Source organism: Equus przewalskii, chromosome 12 (assembly GCF_037783145.1).
Source record: "Equus przewalskii isolate Varuska chromosome 12, EquPr2, whole genome shotgun sequence".
In the NCBI taxonomy this organism is placed as follows: domain Eukaryota; kingdom Metazoa; phylum Chordata; class Mammalia; order Perissodactyla; family Equidae; genus Equus; species Equus przewalskii.
The window spans coordinates 27,978,447-27,996,297 of NC_091842.1; the positions used below are offsets into that span (position 1 = coordinate 27,978,447).

A 17,851-nucleotide genomic window follows, 5' to 3' on the forward strand; every position below is an offset into this window, starting at 1 on the left:
GTCACCCCTTGCCCACTCCCTTGCCCGCGGCAGACATTGCTAATCCATTGTGGCACTTTTTCCTGCTGCGCCGAGCATCCTCTTCAGCCTTCAGACATTCCCCATGAATGAATCAGAATTTGCACATGCAGTGAAATCTCTTTGACTTAAGTGTCTACTCGGCAGTATTAAATTTTTGGTTCATGTGTTAGAACATTGACAACTGAGGGCATAGGGTGGGGCCGTAGGAGGGAGTGTTGCTCTGAAGATGTTAGAAATAACATGGGAGTTTGTGTGGGAATATCTTAGCGTTTCCCCACCCAACCAGGTATTTATCCTCTACCGCCTAGGGGTGCCTGGCCCCCAGAGGCATTAACTCCTCCACACTTCCACCCACTGCCCCCATGCATGGGCCTTGGGAGGAGAGTTATAAGTGCTTGCCGCAGGAACCTGAGGCATCTGCTGGAATAGTGAACACCAAGAAAATGTGGCCAGGTCACCGACTGTGGGCGCTATGGCTGACTTTTTCGTGTGTGTGCGAGGAAGATTAGCCCTGAGCTAACATCTGCCGCCAATCCTCCTTTTTTTTTTTTTTTTTTTTTTGCTGAGGAAGACTGGCCCTGAGCTAACGTCTGTGCCCATCTTCCTCTACTTTATACATGGGACGCCTGCCACAGTATGGCTTGACCAGCAGTGCCACGTCTGCACCCAGGATCTGAACCAGCGAACCCTGGGCTGCTGAAGCGTAACGTGCAAACTTAACCACTGTGCCATCAGGCCGGCCCCCAAGCTGACTTTTTATAACTTGTTGTGATATCTCTTCTCATTCTAAATAAATATTCAGTTTCATTAAAAAAAATAAAAGTAAAGAAATGACAGGTTAAAGCAGGGTCCGGGGAGTTAATTAACACAAATGAGTTGAAGAGGACCAGGCAGGGACTGGGTAAAAGTGGAGCCTTTCCTTTCTGCTTCTCAAACGCCTCAGATTACATTTGCATGTTTTAAAAAAATCTTTTTATTTTGGAAATGTTCAAATGAGCAAATGAGCTCCCATGTGCCCATCACTTACTTTCAACCGTTACCGACATTTTGTGAATCTTGTTTCATCTACTCCCCTCACTTTTGCTGGATTGTTTTAAGCAAATCTCAGACCTGTAAACGTTTCAGTATATCTCTAAATGACAAAGACTTTTCCTTGTCTTTTTTGGTTTTTTCTTTGAGGAAGATTAGCCCTGAGCTAACATCTGCTGCCAATCCTCCTCTTTTTGCTGAGGAAGACTGGCCCTGAGCTAACATCCATGCCCATCTTCCTGTACTTTATATGTGGGACGCCTGTCACAGCATGGCCTGACAGGCGGTGCCATGTCCGCACCTGGGATTCAAACTGGCAAACCCCGGGCCGCTGAAGCGGAATGTGCACACTTAACCACTGAACCACTGGGCCGGGCCCAGGACTTTCTTTTTTTAATGTAACCATCGTCACCCCTTTTTGCAGATGGCTTTCTACGACTTGCTGATTCAAACCAGGTTCCAAACCAAGGCCACACGCTCTGCTTGGTTGTTATATCTCTTAAGCCCCTTTTATTCTTCTAAGAATTCCCCGTCCCCTTGAGTTACGCCACTGATCTGAGGAGGAAACTGGGGCATTTGTCCTGTAGAATGTCCACTGGACTGGATTTTGCTCATTGTTTCTTCGTGGCGTGTGTTGTTTTCCTGTGCCCCGTAGTCGCTGTAAACTCCCGTATAGATTCAGACACTTTTTATTAGATTTCATTTCAGTTTTCGTTTGTGGAACGCTCCTGGGTGGTGCCGGGCGCGTGCATCCTTCCAGGAGGCACATAGTGTCAGGTGGCATGCTGAGGAGTGAGAAGCGGGAACAGATGGTGGGGTTTGCCTTTTTTTGCCTCCCACTTTTTAACGTTTCTATTTTAGTTTTTTAAATTACAAACCAAACAATAGAAAAGCATCTTTAAAAAAAAATTAGCACTCTCTGCCCTGCTTCTTGATTCCAGCTTCCCCAGGCACCCCTCATCTGCGTGGGTCACACGTTTTGTTTTGTTTTAAAAATAGGATCATATCTACACAAAACTCTGCAAAGTACTTTTTTCACTTCTCAATACATGAGACATCTCTCAAAGCTGATGCTTATAAGACTCACTTAGTTCTTTTCAGAAACACGTAATATTCTGTAGGGTGACCACGTAAACGTGGATTCAGGAATTGGCAGCTTTCTGATTTTTTTTTTCTGCCACAAAAAAAGTGTGGTAATATATATATATCATAAAATTTACCATTTTAGCCATCTTTAAGTGTACAACTCAATGACATTAAGTACCTTCCCAGTGTCATGCTACCGTCACCACTGTCCATTTCCAGAACTTTCTCATAATCCCAAACACAAACTTTGTGCCTATTTGTGGGTTTGCTTTGAAGCTTCTCTGCTCCCTAGCCCCAGGTCCAAGGGGCCAGCCCGCCCCGAGGCCTCCTGCCCACCCTCCCTTCTCCCGCTCTTCCCTCAGGTGTGTCTTTATGCGGCTGGCCACCATCTGTGTGCTGGTGTTCACCCTGGGCTCCAAGATTACATCCTGTGATAACTACTCCTGTGAACTCTGTGGCTACAACCAGAAACTCTACCCGGTGAGGCTGCGGGGATGGGAGCGTCCTGCTGGGGGGGGTCAGTCTGGGGTGACAGCCTCAAGGTTGAGAAAACAGCCCTTGAAGCCCTGGGTTTGAATCCCAGTTGACGCGCTTTCTCGCTGTGTAGCATTTCTAAGGGCTTGAAAACCAGGGTCTGTGCTGGAGCTCAGAGGAGCATCAGCTGGTGGCCTCCAGAGGCAGTAGGATCTGGGGATGGAAGGGCGTTGGGAGGAGTCTGAGAGCCTGGCTTTCTCTACCCCAAGTCGGGTCTTAGTTTCTCTCCATCTCTTTGGTTTCAGTGCTGGGAGACCCAAGTTGGGCAAGAAATGTACAAGCTGATGATCTTCGACCTCATCATCATCTTGGCTGTGACACTTTTTGTGGATTTTCCTAGAAAGTAAGTGTGAGAGGTACCCCTATCTCCCGCGACCCCTCCCACATCCGCCCCCATCCCCAGTGGAGGCTCCCGTCACAGCTGCTCTTCACAAAGTGCTGGATGGTCCCGCAGTCCCTGGAAACCGCTGACAACCATCCGGTGACTTTCAATTAGCTCCAGGCCATCGACCCCATCATCCATTAGGCGCCCCCTCGAAAGGTAGCATAATAGTGGAAATGGGGCTGCTTTCCACGAGATTTCCGTGGAGGCGATGTCCTGCCATTAGCACAGCCACGGGCGCTGTCAGTGGAGACCCGCCCGGCTGCAGTGGAGGCCACAATTCCTGATCTGGGTTCAAGCCCCAGCACGGCCACTGGCTGATCACGTGACATTGACCCAGTTATTTAAGCTCTGTGCCTGTTTTCCCACCTGTGCAATGGAGATAGTAGACGTACCCTCTTAATGGCACTGTTGTGAAGATTAAATGAGAAAAAGCCAATAAAAGTACTGAGAACGTTCCATCCCACAGAACTCACCCACACGCTACCAATCGCCATCATGATTATCACCGCAATGCTCACTTTTATCACTATTCTCATGAATAACGAGAATGTGTGCTTATTAAAAATTTTAAACATTTAGAATTTAAACAAATAGAGAAGTCTGCAGAATAGTGAGAGTTCTGTTTCATTACCGTACCCCAACTCCGCACTCCTCAGAGGTGGCCACTGCTGGGTGGACCCAGCAGTCCTTAAAAATAAAAACATGTTTGCATAAATACGTGTGTAAGTAAACACACAGTCTTGCGGGAAGTGATCTTTACCCCCATCGATGGGATCATGGGACATCCATGTTGGTCCGCAGCTTGCTTTTGTTCCCCCAAACAAACAAAAGAGCGTGAACAGCTTTCCATGTCAGGACACGTGGATTTCCCTCATTCAGTTTAAGGGCTATATAATATTCCACTGTATCCAGAGCTTATAATTTGTCAGTGTAGCCCCGACTGACGGACATTTCGGTTGTTTCCAGTATTTGTGCTAATCCACGACAGTGCTACAGTGAACAACTGTGTTTGTTTATCTCAGGCCACTGGTCCTAGGGTTTCTGTAAGAAGCTTCTAGAATGCTGGGATGTCACATGCTGGGTGGTAAGGTCCTCATAAACCATTTTGTGTGTGGATGCGTGTTGCTGCTTGCGCTGAGTGGCACAGCCCCAGCACAGACCGGGCTCCTGTCGTTTACTGTCACCGCCACCTGGTGAAGTAAGTTGTGTTAATTCCCCCACATTCCACATGAGAAAATTGAGGCTCAAAGAAGTCAAAGCAGTTGTCTAAATTGATTTGGCTGGTAAGTTGTAGATCTGAGACTTGAATCCTGGTCTTGATGATTCCAGAGTTCACGGTATTCTGCATCTTCTGGACGTAGGACTAGCCGGTTTCCATGGGAAGTGTGTGTGGAATTGACCCTGAGTTTGTGGGCGTGGTTCTGTGGCCTTGGCAGACACTGGTAGTCCAGGTGAGAAATTGTCCTGTGTGTTCCCAGGCTTCTGGTGACTTACTGTTCCTCTTCAAAGCTGATCCAGTGCTGGGGGCAGCAGGAATTTGCCATTCCTGATAACGTGCTGGGGATTGTTTATGGGCAAACCATTTGCTGGATCGGAGCCTTTTTCTCCCCGCTTCTCCCTGCAATTGCGACCTTGAAATTCATTATCATCTTTTATGTGAAAGAGGTAAGGAGGGGAGGGGAGAGGGGGCTGATACCTGGACCGTTCTTGACCTTGTAAGGCACTGGGCACGTGTATGCTTGGCACCCACCCAACATCCCATCAGACGTATCAAAATCACATCCCTTATTTGATATGTTTTTATTCTAGAAAAAAGACTTTGACTGGATTTTCATGTTTATAATTTTGAGAGTTTTGTTAAGAACTGTTTTCCTCCTATGATTTAAATGTTGTTTTTATATTTAATGAAGAGTTGAATTGCAATTGATCGATCAATTGACAGTGGTACGTTTTGGTGATGTTTAACCAAACGTTTGTTAATTTAAATTTTGTCATTTTCTGTTCGTATTCTGGAGCCGGTACGTTTATTTTCGGGTCTCAGTTATTTGTGTTGGTCCTTGAACAGCTCACAGGCCCCAGGCATTGGGCCTGAACTAAGCACTTCACGGGTGAAGTGGCCTTGCAGATGACTCACTTATCTGGGCTTATTGACCGAACTTTCTTTATTATAGAGGCCATGTGTGCTCTCTATTCAACATGTAGGCAATTCAGCTGTGTGTACAGTAACTTCCATTCCTTCTTCCAGAGGTACCGTCTGTTAACAAGCCCAACGTTTATTGATTCCCACTTATGCTAAGCCCTGAGGATTCAGACATGGGAATAATAATAGTAATAAGAGTAATGATGATGATAATAGCAGGTGATGGTAATACCACGTGCCCCCACTGTGCTGAACACTTTACATAGATTATCTTGTAATGCTTACACCCACCCTTTGGAGGAGGGGCTGCTATCAACCATTTTTTATAAACTAGGAAGCAGAAGTGCAGAGAGGTTAAGTAACTGGTCCGAGGTCACACACTTGTGACTGTGTGTGTGACACACGTGTGACCCTGGGATTTAAGCCCAGGTTTACCTCACTCCAGAGCCTAAACTCTGAACTTGGCAAGTAGGGCCTTAAACTGGGCCAAACTTTCTACCTGGAGGTTTTGGCCTTTGAAAAATGTTTTGATGGTTTCCTTTGGGAACTTGAGTTGGCCGAGGAGGAGAGACGGATGTGAGAAAGCGCACAGGAGCTTTTTCCCTCTCCAGAAGATGTTGTTAGCCAGTGCTTTCCCGGGGTGTAGCACAGTAAGGGCAGCGTGGGGGTAGTGGAAGGGCTCACGGGTGCTGGACTGAGGTTGGACACCCCGGGCCCCACTGGCTGGCTGCCCCCCGACAGGACACCAAGTGTCCCTGGTACTCGGTCCCCTCTGGCCCACAAGATGGTCTGGCTACTCTGAAGTCAGGAGAGCTCGATGCCCTCCCAGTCATGTAGCTTTTTTTTTTTTTTTTTTTAAAGATTTTATTTTTTCCTTTTTCTCCCCAAAGCCCCCCAGTACATAGTTGTATATTCTTCGTTGTGGGTCCTTCTAGTTGTAGCATGTGGGACGCCGCCTCAGCGCGGCTTGATGAGCAGTGCCATGTCCGTGCCCAGGATTCGAACCAACGAAACACTGGTCCGCCTGCAGCGGAGCGCACGGACTTAACCACTCGGCCACGGGGCCAGCCCCCCAGTCACGTAGCTTTTTAAACTATTAAGGAGAAATTTTATGCTGTTCCTCTGCCTGGCCCCCTCCCCACTTGATATCTCCTTCAAGTCATTTTTTCTCTGAATGGAAATAGTTATTTTTAATATATAGGAAAAATAAACACGCTTGTAAGAAATTCAAGGAAAATATCTCTTAATTTGTTATATATTATTACAGATCTATTTCATACATAGTTAAACCTCTATAAAGAATACTTTTTTAAAAACTTACATGAGGTCACCCAGTGCGGAGTCCTGAAGTCTGCCCTTTTCATCTCTCAGAGCCGGGCAGGATTGAAGCTGCTCTCTCGTCCTTTCTGAGGGCTTGCTGGTCCTCCATTGTACGGGTGCCCTTTCACCTTTAAGAGACCCCCATTGATAGCTCTTCATGTTGCTTTCAGTTACTCCCTGTTATCAACAACTGTAGCAGTAAATATCCATGTGCATGTTATTTGGGGCCATTCTTCCTATTTTCTCATCAGGATGAATTCCCCAATATTGAAGTCTGGAGTAAACATTTTTCATTTTGGTTTATATTGCTGACGACCCTCCAGAAAGGTCATACCAGTTCACACGGCCACCGAGATGCGAGAACGTGCTCCTCCACGCCGTGGAAGCGGCACTCACCGCTCGTCATTGTTTCTCTGTGTCCCTCTGCCCCAGATGAGTCTCATTTACACCTGCACACCTTCCCCGAGGCAGTTCCGAGCGTCCAATTCTAATTTCTTCTTCCTGCTGGTGTTGCTGATCGGGCTGTGTTTGGCTATAATACCGCTGACGATCAGCATGGCACGGTAAATATGGCTTTGTTTTCTAGAACATTTCCTTGCTTCCTGACATGTCCCTCTCATGTTAAAGGGTCCATTACATTCTTTATTGGGTTTCCTCCCGGGGTTCCACCTGCAGGTCAGTCAGTCGCTCCTGGCTTAGGCAGGCCCACCCACGTTTCAGAATCTCCCTCCAGAAGCTGGAATATGTCGGTCACCTTCTAGAACTTGGATCTGCAGGGTTAGCATTGTTATTGAGAGCGCCAGCTGGGTCTGTCCTACCCAGCTCCCTTTTCCTAGGACCTCTCTTCTAGTCCCCGTGTGGGACTTCGTTTCTGATGATGAAAGAATACATGTTCTTTCTAGAGGACTTGGAGTGTAGGGAAAAGTAGAAGGGAATGTAGAGTCTGGTGTGCGGTTTGGAAAGACCAGAAATGCTCTGGACTAAGGATCAGAGGTTGAGGTTCACACCCCATTGATGCCACTCCCTAGTGGCATAACCATATGTACCAGAGGCCAGCAGACTTTTTCCTTGAAGGGCAAGAGAGGAAATAATTTAGGCTTTGCGGGCCGTATGGTTTCTGTAGCAACTATTCATCCCTACTGTTGTATCTTAAAAGCAGCCGTAGACAATGTGTCAACTAACAGGTCTGACTGTGTTTCAATAAAACTTTATTTATAAAAAAACAGGTGGTGGGCCAGATTTGTCACGTGGGCTGTAGTTTGCTAATCCCTGACTTACACTCTCATGGAATTCTGTTTCTTCATCTTTAAATTAAAATCCTTGAACTTGGAATCTGTCTCGCAGATTTTGTTATTTTTTAACTAATTTGAGTATATATATATTTTTTCTTGTTTTTTCTTGTTATAGTACTATATATTAAACATTTTAAAAAATCCAAACAGTACAGAAGGGTATAAATTAAAGAGAAAAAATTCCTCCTTATTCTCACCTTTTTGTCCCACTCTCCAGAGGTAACCACTGTGAACATTTTATGAATATTCCAGAAATTCATTATGAAAAATGTGTTTATTTAAAAAAAAAAACACATATGGAAGAGTGTTGTAATCCTGTTTGGCAGCTTATTTTTTTCACTTAACTTTATATTGTGCTCTTTTCCATGCCAGCAAATCAGAACTCTCATTCTTTTAAACTATTTTTTTTTTAATAAGAAATGCACTCACAGGGCACAAAATTTAAAAAGCATAAAAGAGTGGAGCGTGGAAATTCATTTTCCAATCCAACTTCCCAAGTACTTAGTTTCCCTCAGGGAGCCAGTCATCTCCTATGTATGTGTGTCTCTCAGTGGTTCTTTAGTGTTCCATTGTGTGACAGGAACATAAATCGTTCATCCATTTCCTTAAACAATTGAGGTTGTTTCCAGGAATTTTTTTTATCCCGAAAAATAGGGCTGCAGTGAGCCAGCCCTGATGGCCCAGCGGGTAAAGTTCAGCACGCTCTGCTTCGGCGGCCCAGATTCAGTGGCCAGGCGTGGAACCACACCACCCGTCTGTCAGTAGCCATGCTGAGGCGGCAGCTCACATAGAAGAACTTGAAGCACCTACACCTACAATATACGACTATGTGCTGGGGCTTTGGGGAGGGGGAAAAAAAGAGGAAGATTGGCAATGGATGTTAGCTCAGGGCCAATCTTTCCCTGCAAATAAATAAATAAATACATAAATTATTTAATTAAAAAAATAGGGCCGCAATGGAAAATTTTGTACACAGGACTTTATGATGTAAATTTAGACAATTCTTTGTAGGCCTTGTTTTCAATTTTTTTCCACTGTAATTAAAAAAAATTTTTCCCTACTTTTTATTTTGAAAAATTTCAGATCTATAGAAAAGTTGAAGAAACACCAACAGTGAAAACTCGTATACCCTTCACCTGGATGTCCCAATTGTTAACATTTTGCTACATTCGTTTTATCTGTCTTTATGCGTGCATTTTTTTTCATCCCTAAATATTGGGGCACACAGTTTTTAAGAATAAGAACATTCTCCTTCATACATATCCACAATAATGTCGTCACACCTAACAAAATTCATGCTAATATATTTCTGCCATTTTCAAATTTCCCCAGTTGTCTCAAAATAGTCTTTTATAGCTTTATTTTAAATAATGAGGTCTTTCGAGTTTCACCCATTGGTTGTTATGTCTCGTTACTCTCTCTTCATCTTTGATTCTTCAGAGAGAGTCCACACTAGTTTCCTCACCTCCAAATTAAAGAGACTGGAGGATAGAATCCCCACATTCTGGGTTTGTCTGATTCTTTTCTCCCGGTGTCATTTAACTTGCTCTTGGGTCCTGAATTTCTTGTGAACTGGAAATCAGGTCTAGAGACTTGATGAAATTCCAGGGTAAGCATTTGGGGCCGGAATATTCTAGAAGGCCCATGAGGTCAAGCGGTCCCTCCCCAGTCACTGTTAACAAAGTCTTGTGGGCGTGCAGAGCGGGGGACGCCCAGCCCATGCTCCCCGCCTCTCGCTGAGCCCCGTGGTCTGTGTCCTGGCAGCATCCCTTCCTCGAAAGCCTGTGGGCCGTTCACCAACTTCAACACCACCTGGGAGGTGATCCCCAAGACGGTCAGCACCTTCCCCAGCTCGCTGCAGTCCCTGGTCCACGGCCTCACGTCAGAAGCCTTTGCAGTGCCCTTCTTCATGATCATCTGGTGAGTGAGAAGCACCCAGGCCCCTGCAAGGATTTCCTACTGAGGAAGGCGCACTCTTCTCCCCGGGGAAATAGGGGGTCACCTGCTGCCCTTGACAAGTTACTGAACCTCTCTGCGCTTCACTTTCCCATCTCTAAAATGGGCAAACAATAGTAAATCTTTCAGAGGTCATTGAGCAGATTCAGTAAGATCCCACACGTAAGGCACTTAGCCAGAGTCCTGACTTAAAAAAAGACCAGTGAACATTGCCTATACTTAATACTAATGATTATTCACAAAATCACTGGCTCTTTGAAAAAGGAACTGATTACTGGGCAGAGAGAAGAGCACCAGATTAGGAGCATGCCCTTGAACCTGGCTCTGCCGTCTGTCTATAAGCTGTGTGGCCCTAGGTCATCACATAGCCTCTCTGAGCCTCACTTTCTCCACCTGGAAAATGGGGATGAGAATGGCCCATACCTCATGGGGTTGTGAGAAGAAGGAAGTGCGGTGGCACCTGTAAAGCCCTTCATAAAGGCTGAGTCAATGACAGTGCTGTATGTGAGGCTGACAAGGGTCTTCGCTGCATGGCGATTCATTCTGAGTGTTAAAATAATTCTAAACACAAATGTGCATTGAGAGCTTACTTTGTCTAAGCATTGTTCTAATTGCAGTCCATTCTCATCATTCACGGATTCCGTATTTTTTTCTGTATTGCCAATGCACCTACTCGCTAAAATATTTGCAACCCCCAATCAATACTAGCAATGCTTTTTTGTGGTTATTTCTGGGCATCCGTGGAGGAGCAAAAAATTTTAGTCATCTGACACCCAACGTCTCCATCTATTCGGGCTGCTATAACAAAACATCGCAGATGCGGGCTGATCAACAACAGAAATTGGTTTCTCGCAGTTCTGGAGGCTGCAAGTCCAAGATCAGGGTGCCAGCATGGGTGGGGGAGGGCCCTCTTCTGGTTCCTGGAATTCTTATATCCTCACATGGTGGAAGGGGCCAGGGAGCTCTGTGGGGTCCCTTTTATAAGGGCGCTAATCCCATTTGTGAGGGCTCCACCCTCATGACCTGATCACCTCCCAGAGGCCCCACCTTCTAACCCCATCACCGTGGGATTAGGATTTCAACACGCAGAATGCTGGGGGGGGGCAGACGCAAACGTTCAGACCATGGCATGCATGTCCCAGCTGAGGCGGAGCGAGGTGGCGCTTCTGCCTTCTCGTTTCAGCTCTCCTCCTGTAAATAAATATCCTCTTTGCCATCTATTTAGAGCCACGTTTCTTGTATTTTGTGCTTTGGGTTGGGGGTTTCACTGTGTCAAATGGTGCCCCCGTGCAGTGCTGAAGCGCTGTCTCGTGTTCCTGGTGCGAGAAGGCTGGGATGTATCTTATGAAGAACGTATCTGTGTCAGATGAGCTGCTTTCAGGCGTGAGTTCTGGTGCTGTTGGCTGTGAGCTGAATGTTAGTGAATCAGCAATAATGATAAACGAGGTGTCTTTAAACAGAGACAATATTATGTATTGATGGGTTGACGGAATGTTGTGACCTGAGGCTCGCCAGAGCCTACTTCTCTAGGGGCGTTGGTTCCGAATTCACTAATTCAGTGCTCATGGAAATTTATAGAATATCACTACCACAAAGCACTGGAATGGATGGTAGCATACACGTATTAACTCATGGAATCATCACAATTACCCTGTGATGTGTTATTATTGATGCGGGGTCAGTGAGCCGAGGAGTCGAAAGAAAGATTTCTTAGACTCTCAAGATCTGGCAGGAGTGCTCTTTTATTTAGAGAATAGTGTGGAATAGCATGAGGACAGGACCCATGGGCAGTCAGAGCTTCTGCTGCCGCTTCTGCTGCCCCCGCTGGCATGGGGACAGCACCCATGGGCAGGCAGAGCCGCTGCTGCTGCCCCCGCTGGCATGGGGACAGGACCCATGGGCAGGCAGAGCTGGTGCGTGGGGACAAGACCCACGGGCACTCAGAGCTCCTGCTGCTGCCCGGAGTTGAGGGTTAGGGCTAATTTTATAAGGTATGGGTACGTGAGTCATCTCTTCACAAGACAAAGGAAAGAACATGAAAAAAAAGTTAAAATGGTATCAGTGCAGGTGGGGTCTGGTCATTGGGTGATCCCATGACTTTTAGACAAGAATCAAATCAGATTAAGTAAAGGTTAGAAAGGTTAGAAGCCACCACCCCAAACCAGTTACATGAGATTGCCAGACAGCAACCAACCTAAGTTCTTGCCTTCCCCATTAAGAGTTTCTAGGGACAAGGTCATCTCTCTTCTCCTTCCTGGTACAGAGAGGGAGGCACCTTTTACAGATAGTGATTTACCTTACAAATGTAAATGTGTCCCAACAAGGGCAAGTTCCATTCCCCAGAGCCTCCTTCCCTGTCCCTGTTATCAAAAGCAATCAGCCCCAAACAATCCCGATGCCAAAGAGACATATCCTGGGGCGGCCAATTTCAGGTCCCTACAAGGTCATCCCCCTCTTCCTTCACAAATGCAAATGTCTCTCAAAAGGGCAAGCAAAATTCCAGTCCTCGGAGCCTGCTTCTCATGTGCAGTTTTAAAAGTAACCAGCCTAAAATCCTCATCAATTATTACAGTAAAGCTCTGCCGTAAGGCAAGAAGTGGGCCCAAAAAATTCATCCGTTAAAAGCAGGATACCTTTTGATGAGATTAATAAAATGGCTTAGGGAAGCGGTGCAGCCAGCCGGCCTGGAATTCTGAGGACCCTGGGGATCCAGCTGTTCCATCCTCCTGGGTTCACCCCAACTGTGGTTTGGCTGGCGCCATCTAGTGGTGGTGAACTGATCTGCCTTCAACATCTTTGGGGGCCATTCTTGTCCTAGGCCTTGGGGACTTCCAGAAGAGTGTGACAGATATCGTGATTCCCGTGGCTCTCATCTCCTCAGCCCTCTCTGGAGAGAGTGGATGGGAAACCACCGCCCCTTCCCTGAATGAGCATGCCTGCTGTGTTCCTGGGGGTTGCCCCCCACTCCACTTGCCCTTCTCCCCAAAGATAATGACTCCAGCCACCCCCATTTGAGATATGGGGCTGCACAGAAAACAGCAGCCAATTGCTTTTATTCTAAATTGTACTATCTTAGGCTTGTTATCACTGGGGTCTACTATATGTTATCCCCATTTTACGGATGAAGAAACTGAGGCCAGAGAGGTTCCACAGTGATCATCCACAGCCAGTTCATTCCATGCTGAGCCGACTTTCTGGACCACCTCCTTTTCTGTCCCCTATCGTGTTGGGTGTGCCGGGAGAACATCATCAATTTTTAGTATTAACTTACAAAGCAAGGCATGAATCGGTCTCTGCCGCCACTGCCAAATAAAACCCTCGGGCTGTTTCTCCCTCTGCTTGGGAGAGATGAGGGTTTTCTTTGTTTCTAACAAAAGTGAGACTGTTGCAGGCTGAATGAACGTGGCGGGTTGTTTTTCCAGCGGCCTCAGATGGCACCAGCTCCCTCGTGACCTCTCTGCCTTCTCTTACAGCCTTATCATGTTTTACTTCATCGCCCTGGCCGGAGCGCACAAGCGTGTGGTTGTCCAGCTCCGAGAACAGCTGTCCCTGGTAAGGAAGAGCAGCAGGTCCAGAGGGTCGTGGCCTGGCACCGTTACCCAGGACACAGAACGCAAAGTGGCGCCTGTCCGGGGGAGCGGGTGGAATGCTGCTGCCCCCTCTCACCACCGTCCTCCAAAACTCTGCCTTCGGGCTCAGTCTCCTCCAGCATCATTCATTCACTGACTCGCCCATTCCTTCAGCATTATGTCTTGAGCACTGCGCCAGGCCTCGGTTGGGGTCACAGCATAGCCTCAGGGCTCTGCTGGGAAGTTTCGGTTTAATTCTGAGTGTGATAGGAAGCCCTTGGAGGGTGTTAAGTAGGAATCTGATGTACATTTTAAAAAGATTATTGACCACTTTGTGGACAAGGGGCAGTGGAGGGGACGAGTTAAAGAGGCAGACCAGTCTGGAGGCCAGTACCATCATCCACTGGTTAAGGATCCTTAACCCCGAGTCTGATGGAAATTTATTAGGTCGAAATAATGACATTTGTTTCCAAAGAAATTGAATGTGCTTTTGAACCTATTTCTTTTTTTAGGAAAGCCGTGACAAGCGTTATCTAATCCAGAAACTAACAGAAGCCCAGAGGGAAATGAGGAACCGACTAGACTGAGGGTGAAGATGCTGCTGCGTGTCACTTACAAGCTGACCCAGGGACCTGCCGAGCCTGCACAGTCCATCTGGGTTTTGAGCAGGAATTTTAAAATATATTTTTCCGGAGTTCAGTCCTTTTCTGAAAGTGGTTCCATATGTGCCGCTGCGGTGGCCGTGTTTACGTAACCCAGCCCCAGTTTAGGGCTTTAGCGACTTAGAAAAAAGCAGGTTCGAAACCAAGCCTTGCCTGTAGACCAGCCACTCAGTGAGGACTATACCAAAAAACCGACATAGGAGGCGGCTGAAGCTTTTACAACTAAAACCGAGGAGGAGAGACCTGTGATATTGTCAATAGCTTATTTGTGTTGTCTTTTCAAGTTAACTGTAGGGGTCGTCCATTCACGGGGCTGGGTTCTTTCTTTTGAACCAGGTTCTGGAGGTTTAGGCTGAGAAATGTTCTGAGAAGTAGAGGCCCTTTTGAGTGGTTCTGTAGACTGATTTTTTTTTTTTTTTTGGATGAAGAGAAATCCTTGAATCGTGATGTTTGGAACAGATGGGAACATGGAGAGGGTGGTTATGTAATTTCAGCTTCACGGTAGTAACGTGAGAGAGAAAGGCAGTCCTGCTGTGTGAATCAGCGGTCCCTAAGGGGCCTGGGTGAATCAGCCTTAGGAGGATGGAAGTTGCTGGATGGGGGCCTTGAGTTCTTAGCTTCCTGGGTATTTTGCTGCAGCCTCATGACTCGGGGCAAAGCTGCTCTTCAGGCACTGGATAGCCACAAGCCTTCAGTTCTCTTGTCCTGAGTGCTGAGACTTACCAGAGAGCCCTGTGCCACCAAAATTGAGGCGAGGTCTGTGTCTCCATCTTCCAAATGCCCTTTTGCTTCCTGCACTGAGGTCTCCATTTCTGAAGGACACTTAACATTTCAGAGGCAGGCTGGAAAGTTCTGCTGAATATCTGAGCTGTGGGTTTCTATGCATAAGTGTTTGGGGATGTGGGTTGCAGCATCAGAGCAGCCTGCGCCAGTATACCAAACTGAGACGAGTGCTGGCATCTTAAATGCACGTGTGTGTATTTTTAAGGACTATTGTTTGTTTTCTTGCGCTTAAAGTTTTTAATTTTATTTTACAAAACACGCAGGGTCTCTCTTATGATTTCCGTTACAGGAAAAACCATATGCGATAAATACCTCATCAGACACTTACCCGAAATGGATAGCTCTGGACCTTTGCATGGAAGCCTAAGTTATTGTTTAATGTAATCTGTTTTCATTTTAATATCTTCAGGATCTTTTTCAAAGTACTACAGTTTTGTAATGGATCATTCGAGGCTTCCTTCCATCGCTTTTCTTCCTTTCACTGGCTCTAAACCTTTCCTGGGGGGCGGGGGGTAGCCTGGAATTCAGAGTTGAGTGCAGGTTGGCGAAAGCTAGTATCATGGAATTTTGAGTAACCAAAAGTTCATTCCATCCTCACTTTAAAAAGAAGTTCTAATTGTTGGCATTTCTGCCTAGTGCCTTTATGTATTTAATGTTCTTACCTTTACATGCTTCTGAGGTCAGTCAAGTTTCCTGTGTGTGTGTGTGTGGGAGAGAGAGAGAGATGGAAGCTCTATTTTCTTCCCCTATTATAAAACTGATACTGAAATATGCTAATATATTAGTTTTCGTTAAATGCTGCTAATTGGCGTACCTCTTGAATGTTTTTATATATTTTGATAGCTGTAATAACTTAAGGTGCTGTCTGTGGAATTGTTAAAGCGTAGCTCTCTCTAACAAATGTGCATTAAAACTACTGATTAAACCGTGTCTTGAAGGTTTTAAAACGTGATCGTGTGTGTTTGAATCCTCAGAGGCTTCTCGTCAGCAGTCAAGTGATCGTGGAAAACTCTAACAGTTTGTAAAGTTGCTCTTTGCCCTTTCCTAGAATCAGAGAGAAGAAAGAAGCGTTTAATTCTAGAAAATCATTAGATGGGTGCTTGTAAGACTCCTTGACTCTGTTGAAGCCGAGGAGGGGTTGTATTTCTGAGCCTCTCCTTTTTTTCCTCCTTAATATCTTAAAGATCCTTCCATAAAGTAGCTACCTCCTTCTTTTTAATATCACCGGATATTCAGTTTGTTTTCAGCCCCTCCCCCCATCCCTTACAAACACTGGGAGCTGGAATTTTAAAGATCTCCGCAAACATCTCTCGATTTCTCTCTTCTGCTCCTTTCAGTTCCAGGCTCTTGATCGTAATCAAGGCAGCCTTGCACATTCTCGCAATCGCAAAATATTCTCATCCCAGCAAAGAGAAGAATCCAGTGAAGGAAGTCTTTAGTTTACGTTAACTCGCACGTTGGCGGCAAAGATTTCTGCAGCTATATATCTCATTGCAGCCACCCACTTGCCTAAGTATTGGAGAAGAAAGGAATTAGTTTTACCAGGTGGCATGCAAGACTTGATCCCTGGGAAGATAGCACTTCTGAATGTATCTTCTTTATATGGTGTAATGTTTTATTAGTAAATTCCACTTGGTATATTTCTTTTCCAATTCATGAGATGTGCTGGGGGCATGGAATGGCTTTGCTACTTGCTTAATTGTGTGATTTTGTACAGGTGTCTTCATCTTTCTGAGATAAAGTTCACTTTAAAGTTCATCTTTAAAATGGAAAACTAATAGATACATTCACTCTTATTTTTGAAGATTGACTTAGGGAATAATATGCTTTTTTGTTTGAAATTTTGTTTTCTCATTATAAAATTACTTGTTTATTATAGAAAATACAGAGAAATTTGAAAGCTACAGAGAAAAAAAGTAAAAATCACTTATAAACACCATTTACGGACATCCACTATTAATCTTGGCAAAATTCCTTTTAAGATAGGAAGGAAGAGGAGAGAGGGAGGGAAAATGAGAAGGGAAGGAAAAAAAATGTTTTTTTTTTCACTTAACGTATTTTCTCATGTTATCAAAAGTTCTTTATAAACATTTCAATGTGCTACATAATATGACATCACACAGATGGATTTTTTTTTTAACCTTCTCTTGCTGTTTAACATTTTGTTTCCAAATTTTCCTGATAAGAAATAACTGGGACATCCATAAATCTTTGTCAGCATCTTTTCTTCTTAGGGACAGAACCTAGAAGTGGGATTACAGCAAAGATTTAGGACAGTTTTAAGCTTTTGAGAGCCAGATTTACGCTCTCAATGGTGTCAACAGAAATAATTCATAATCAATCTATAAATCAAAATTGGGGTGAGTTTATTGTGAGTTAACCCTAAGGACTATATAGCCCAAGAGAGTACCTTCACAAAGGAAGGAAGCACTCCAAAGAAGTGGGGTGTACAGAATGGTTATAGACCGTCTTGGAACAAAGAGCATACATCCCACATGATAGGAATGTCCCTTAATAATCACGAGATTGCTTTGCTGGCACAGCAGGTCAGTGGTCTCAAGGTGAGCACAGCAGGTCACTAATTACTCCTTAATTTTTAGGAAGAGATGCTTATCCTTAAAGACATGCTGATATGAGGGGGAAACTACATCCCTATCTTTAAGGGCATCATTCTTGTCTTTGGGACATTGTAAATGGAGATGTACAATGCCTGCTCAACAGGCCACGTCAGGCCCTTTTGGAAAAACCAGGTCAGGCCCAATTAGTTTTAAACCAAATGGCTTCCTCATATACTCCAATATATCCTATCTCTTGTCATTTATTCATCAGTGGCTTTATATGAGAATATTAATATCACCTTCACTTTCACTAAGTATTTAGGTTAAAATTACTTAAATGTTTTACAATAACTTGGATTAAAGATATATACAATCCCAGGGTATACAATAAAAAATGATAAGCCCCTTCTCACAATCCCAACCCTCTGAAGTTACCAATATTAAACGTTTTGTTCTATATCCTTCCAGATCGCATCTTTGATTTTTTGCCCTCATATATATACATTAAAAATTCGA

At 45.1% G+C, this 17,851-nt stretch overlaps 1 protein-coding gene across 17 annotated transcripts in view; it reads left to right on the forward strand.

Annotated features, from left to right (window-relative positions):
- The window catches only part of TMC7 (transmembrane channel like 7), a 54,269-nt gene extending 38,545 nt beyond the window's left edge, over positions 1–15,724 (forward strand). For 4 of the 17 annotated variants that reach the window (XM_070566622.1, XM_070566621.1, XM_070566629.1 and 1 more), the window contains 7 exons: positions 2,499–2,616; positions 2,916–3,013; positions 4,534–4,720; positions 6,948–7,078; positions 9,572–9,727; positions 13,237–13,315; positions 13,845–15,724. In XM_070566622.1, coding sequence (XP_070422723.1) covers positions 2,499–2,616; positions 2,916–3,013; positions 4,534–4,720; positions 6,948–7,078; positions 9,572–9,727; positions 13,237–13,315; positions 13,845–13,919 — 844 coding nt within the window. In that variant the 3' untranslated portion in view covers positions 13,920–15,724. Of the gene's footprint in view, positions 1–2,498; positions 2,617–2,915; positions 3,014–4,533; positions 4,721–6,766; positions 7,079–8,890; positions 9,728–13,236; positions 13,316–13,844 lie in introns of all 17 variants that reach the window. The other 13 variants (XR_011524455.1, XR_011524452.1, XR_011524456.1 and 10 more) reach the window with 6 other exon arrangements.
- Positions 15,725–17,851: the final 2,127 nt, after the last annotated feature.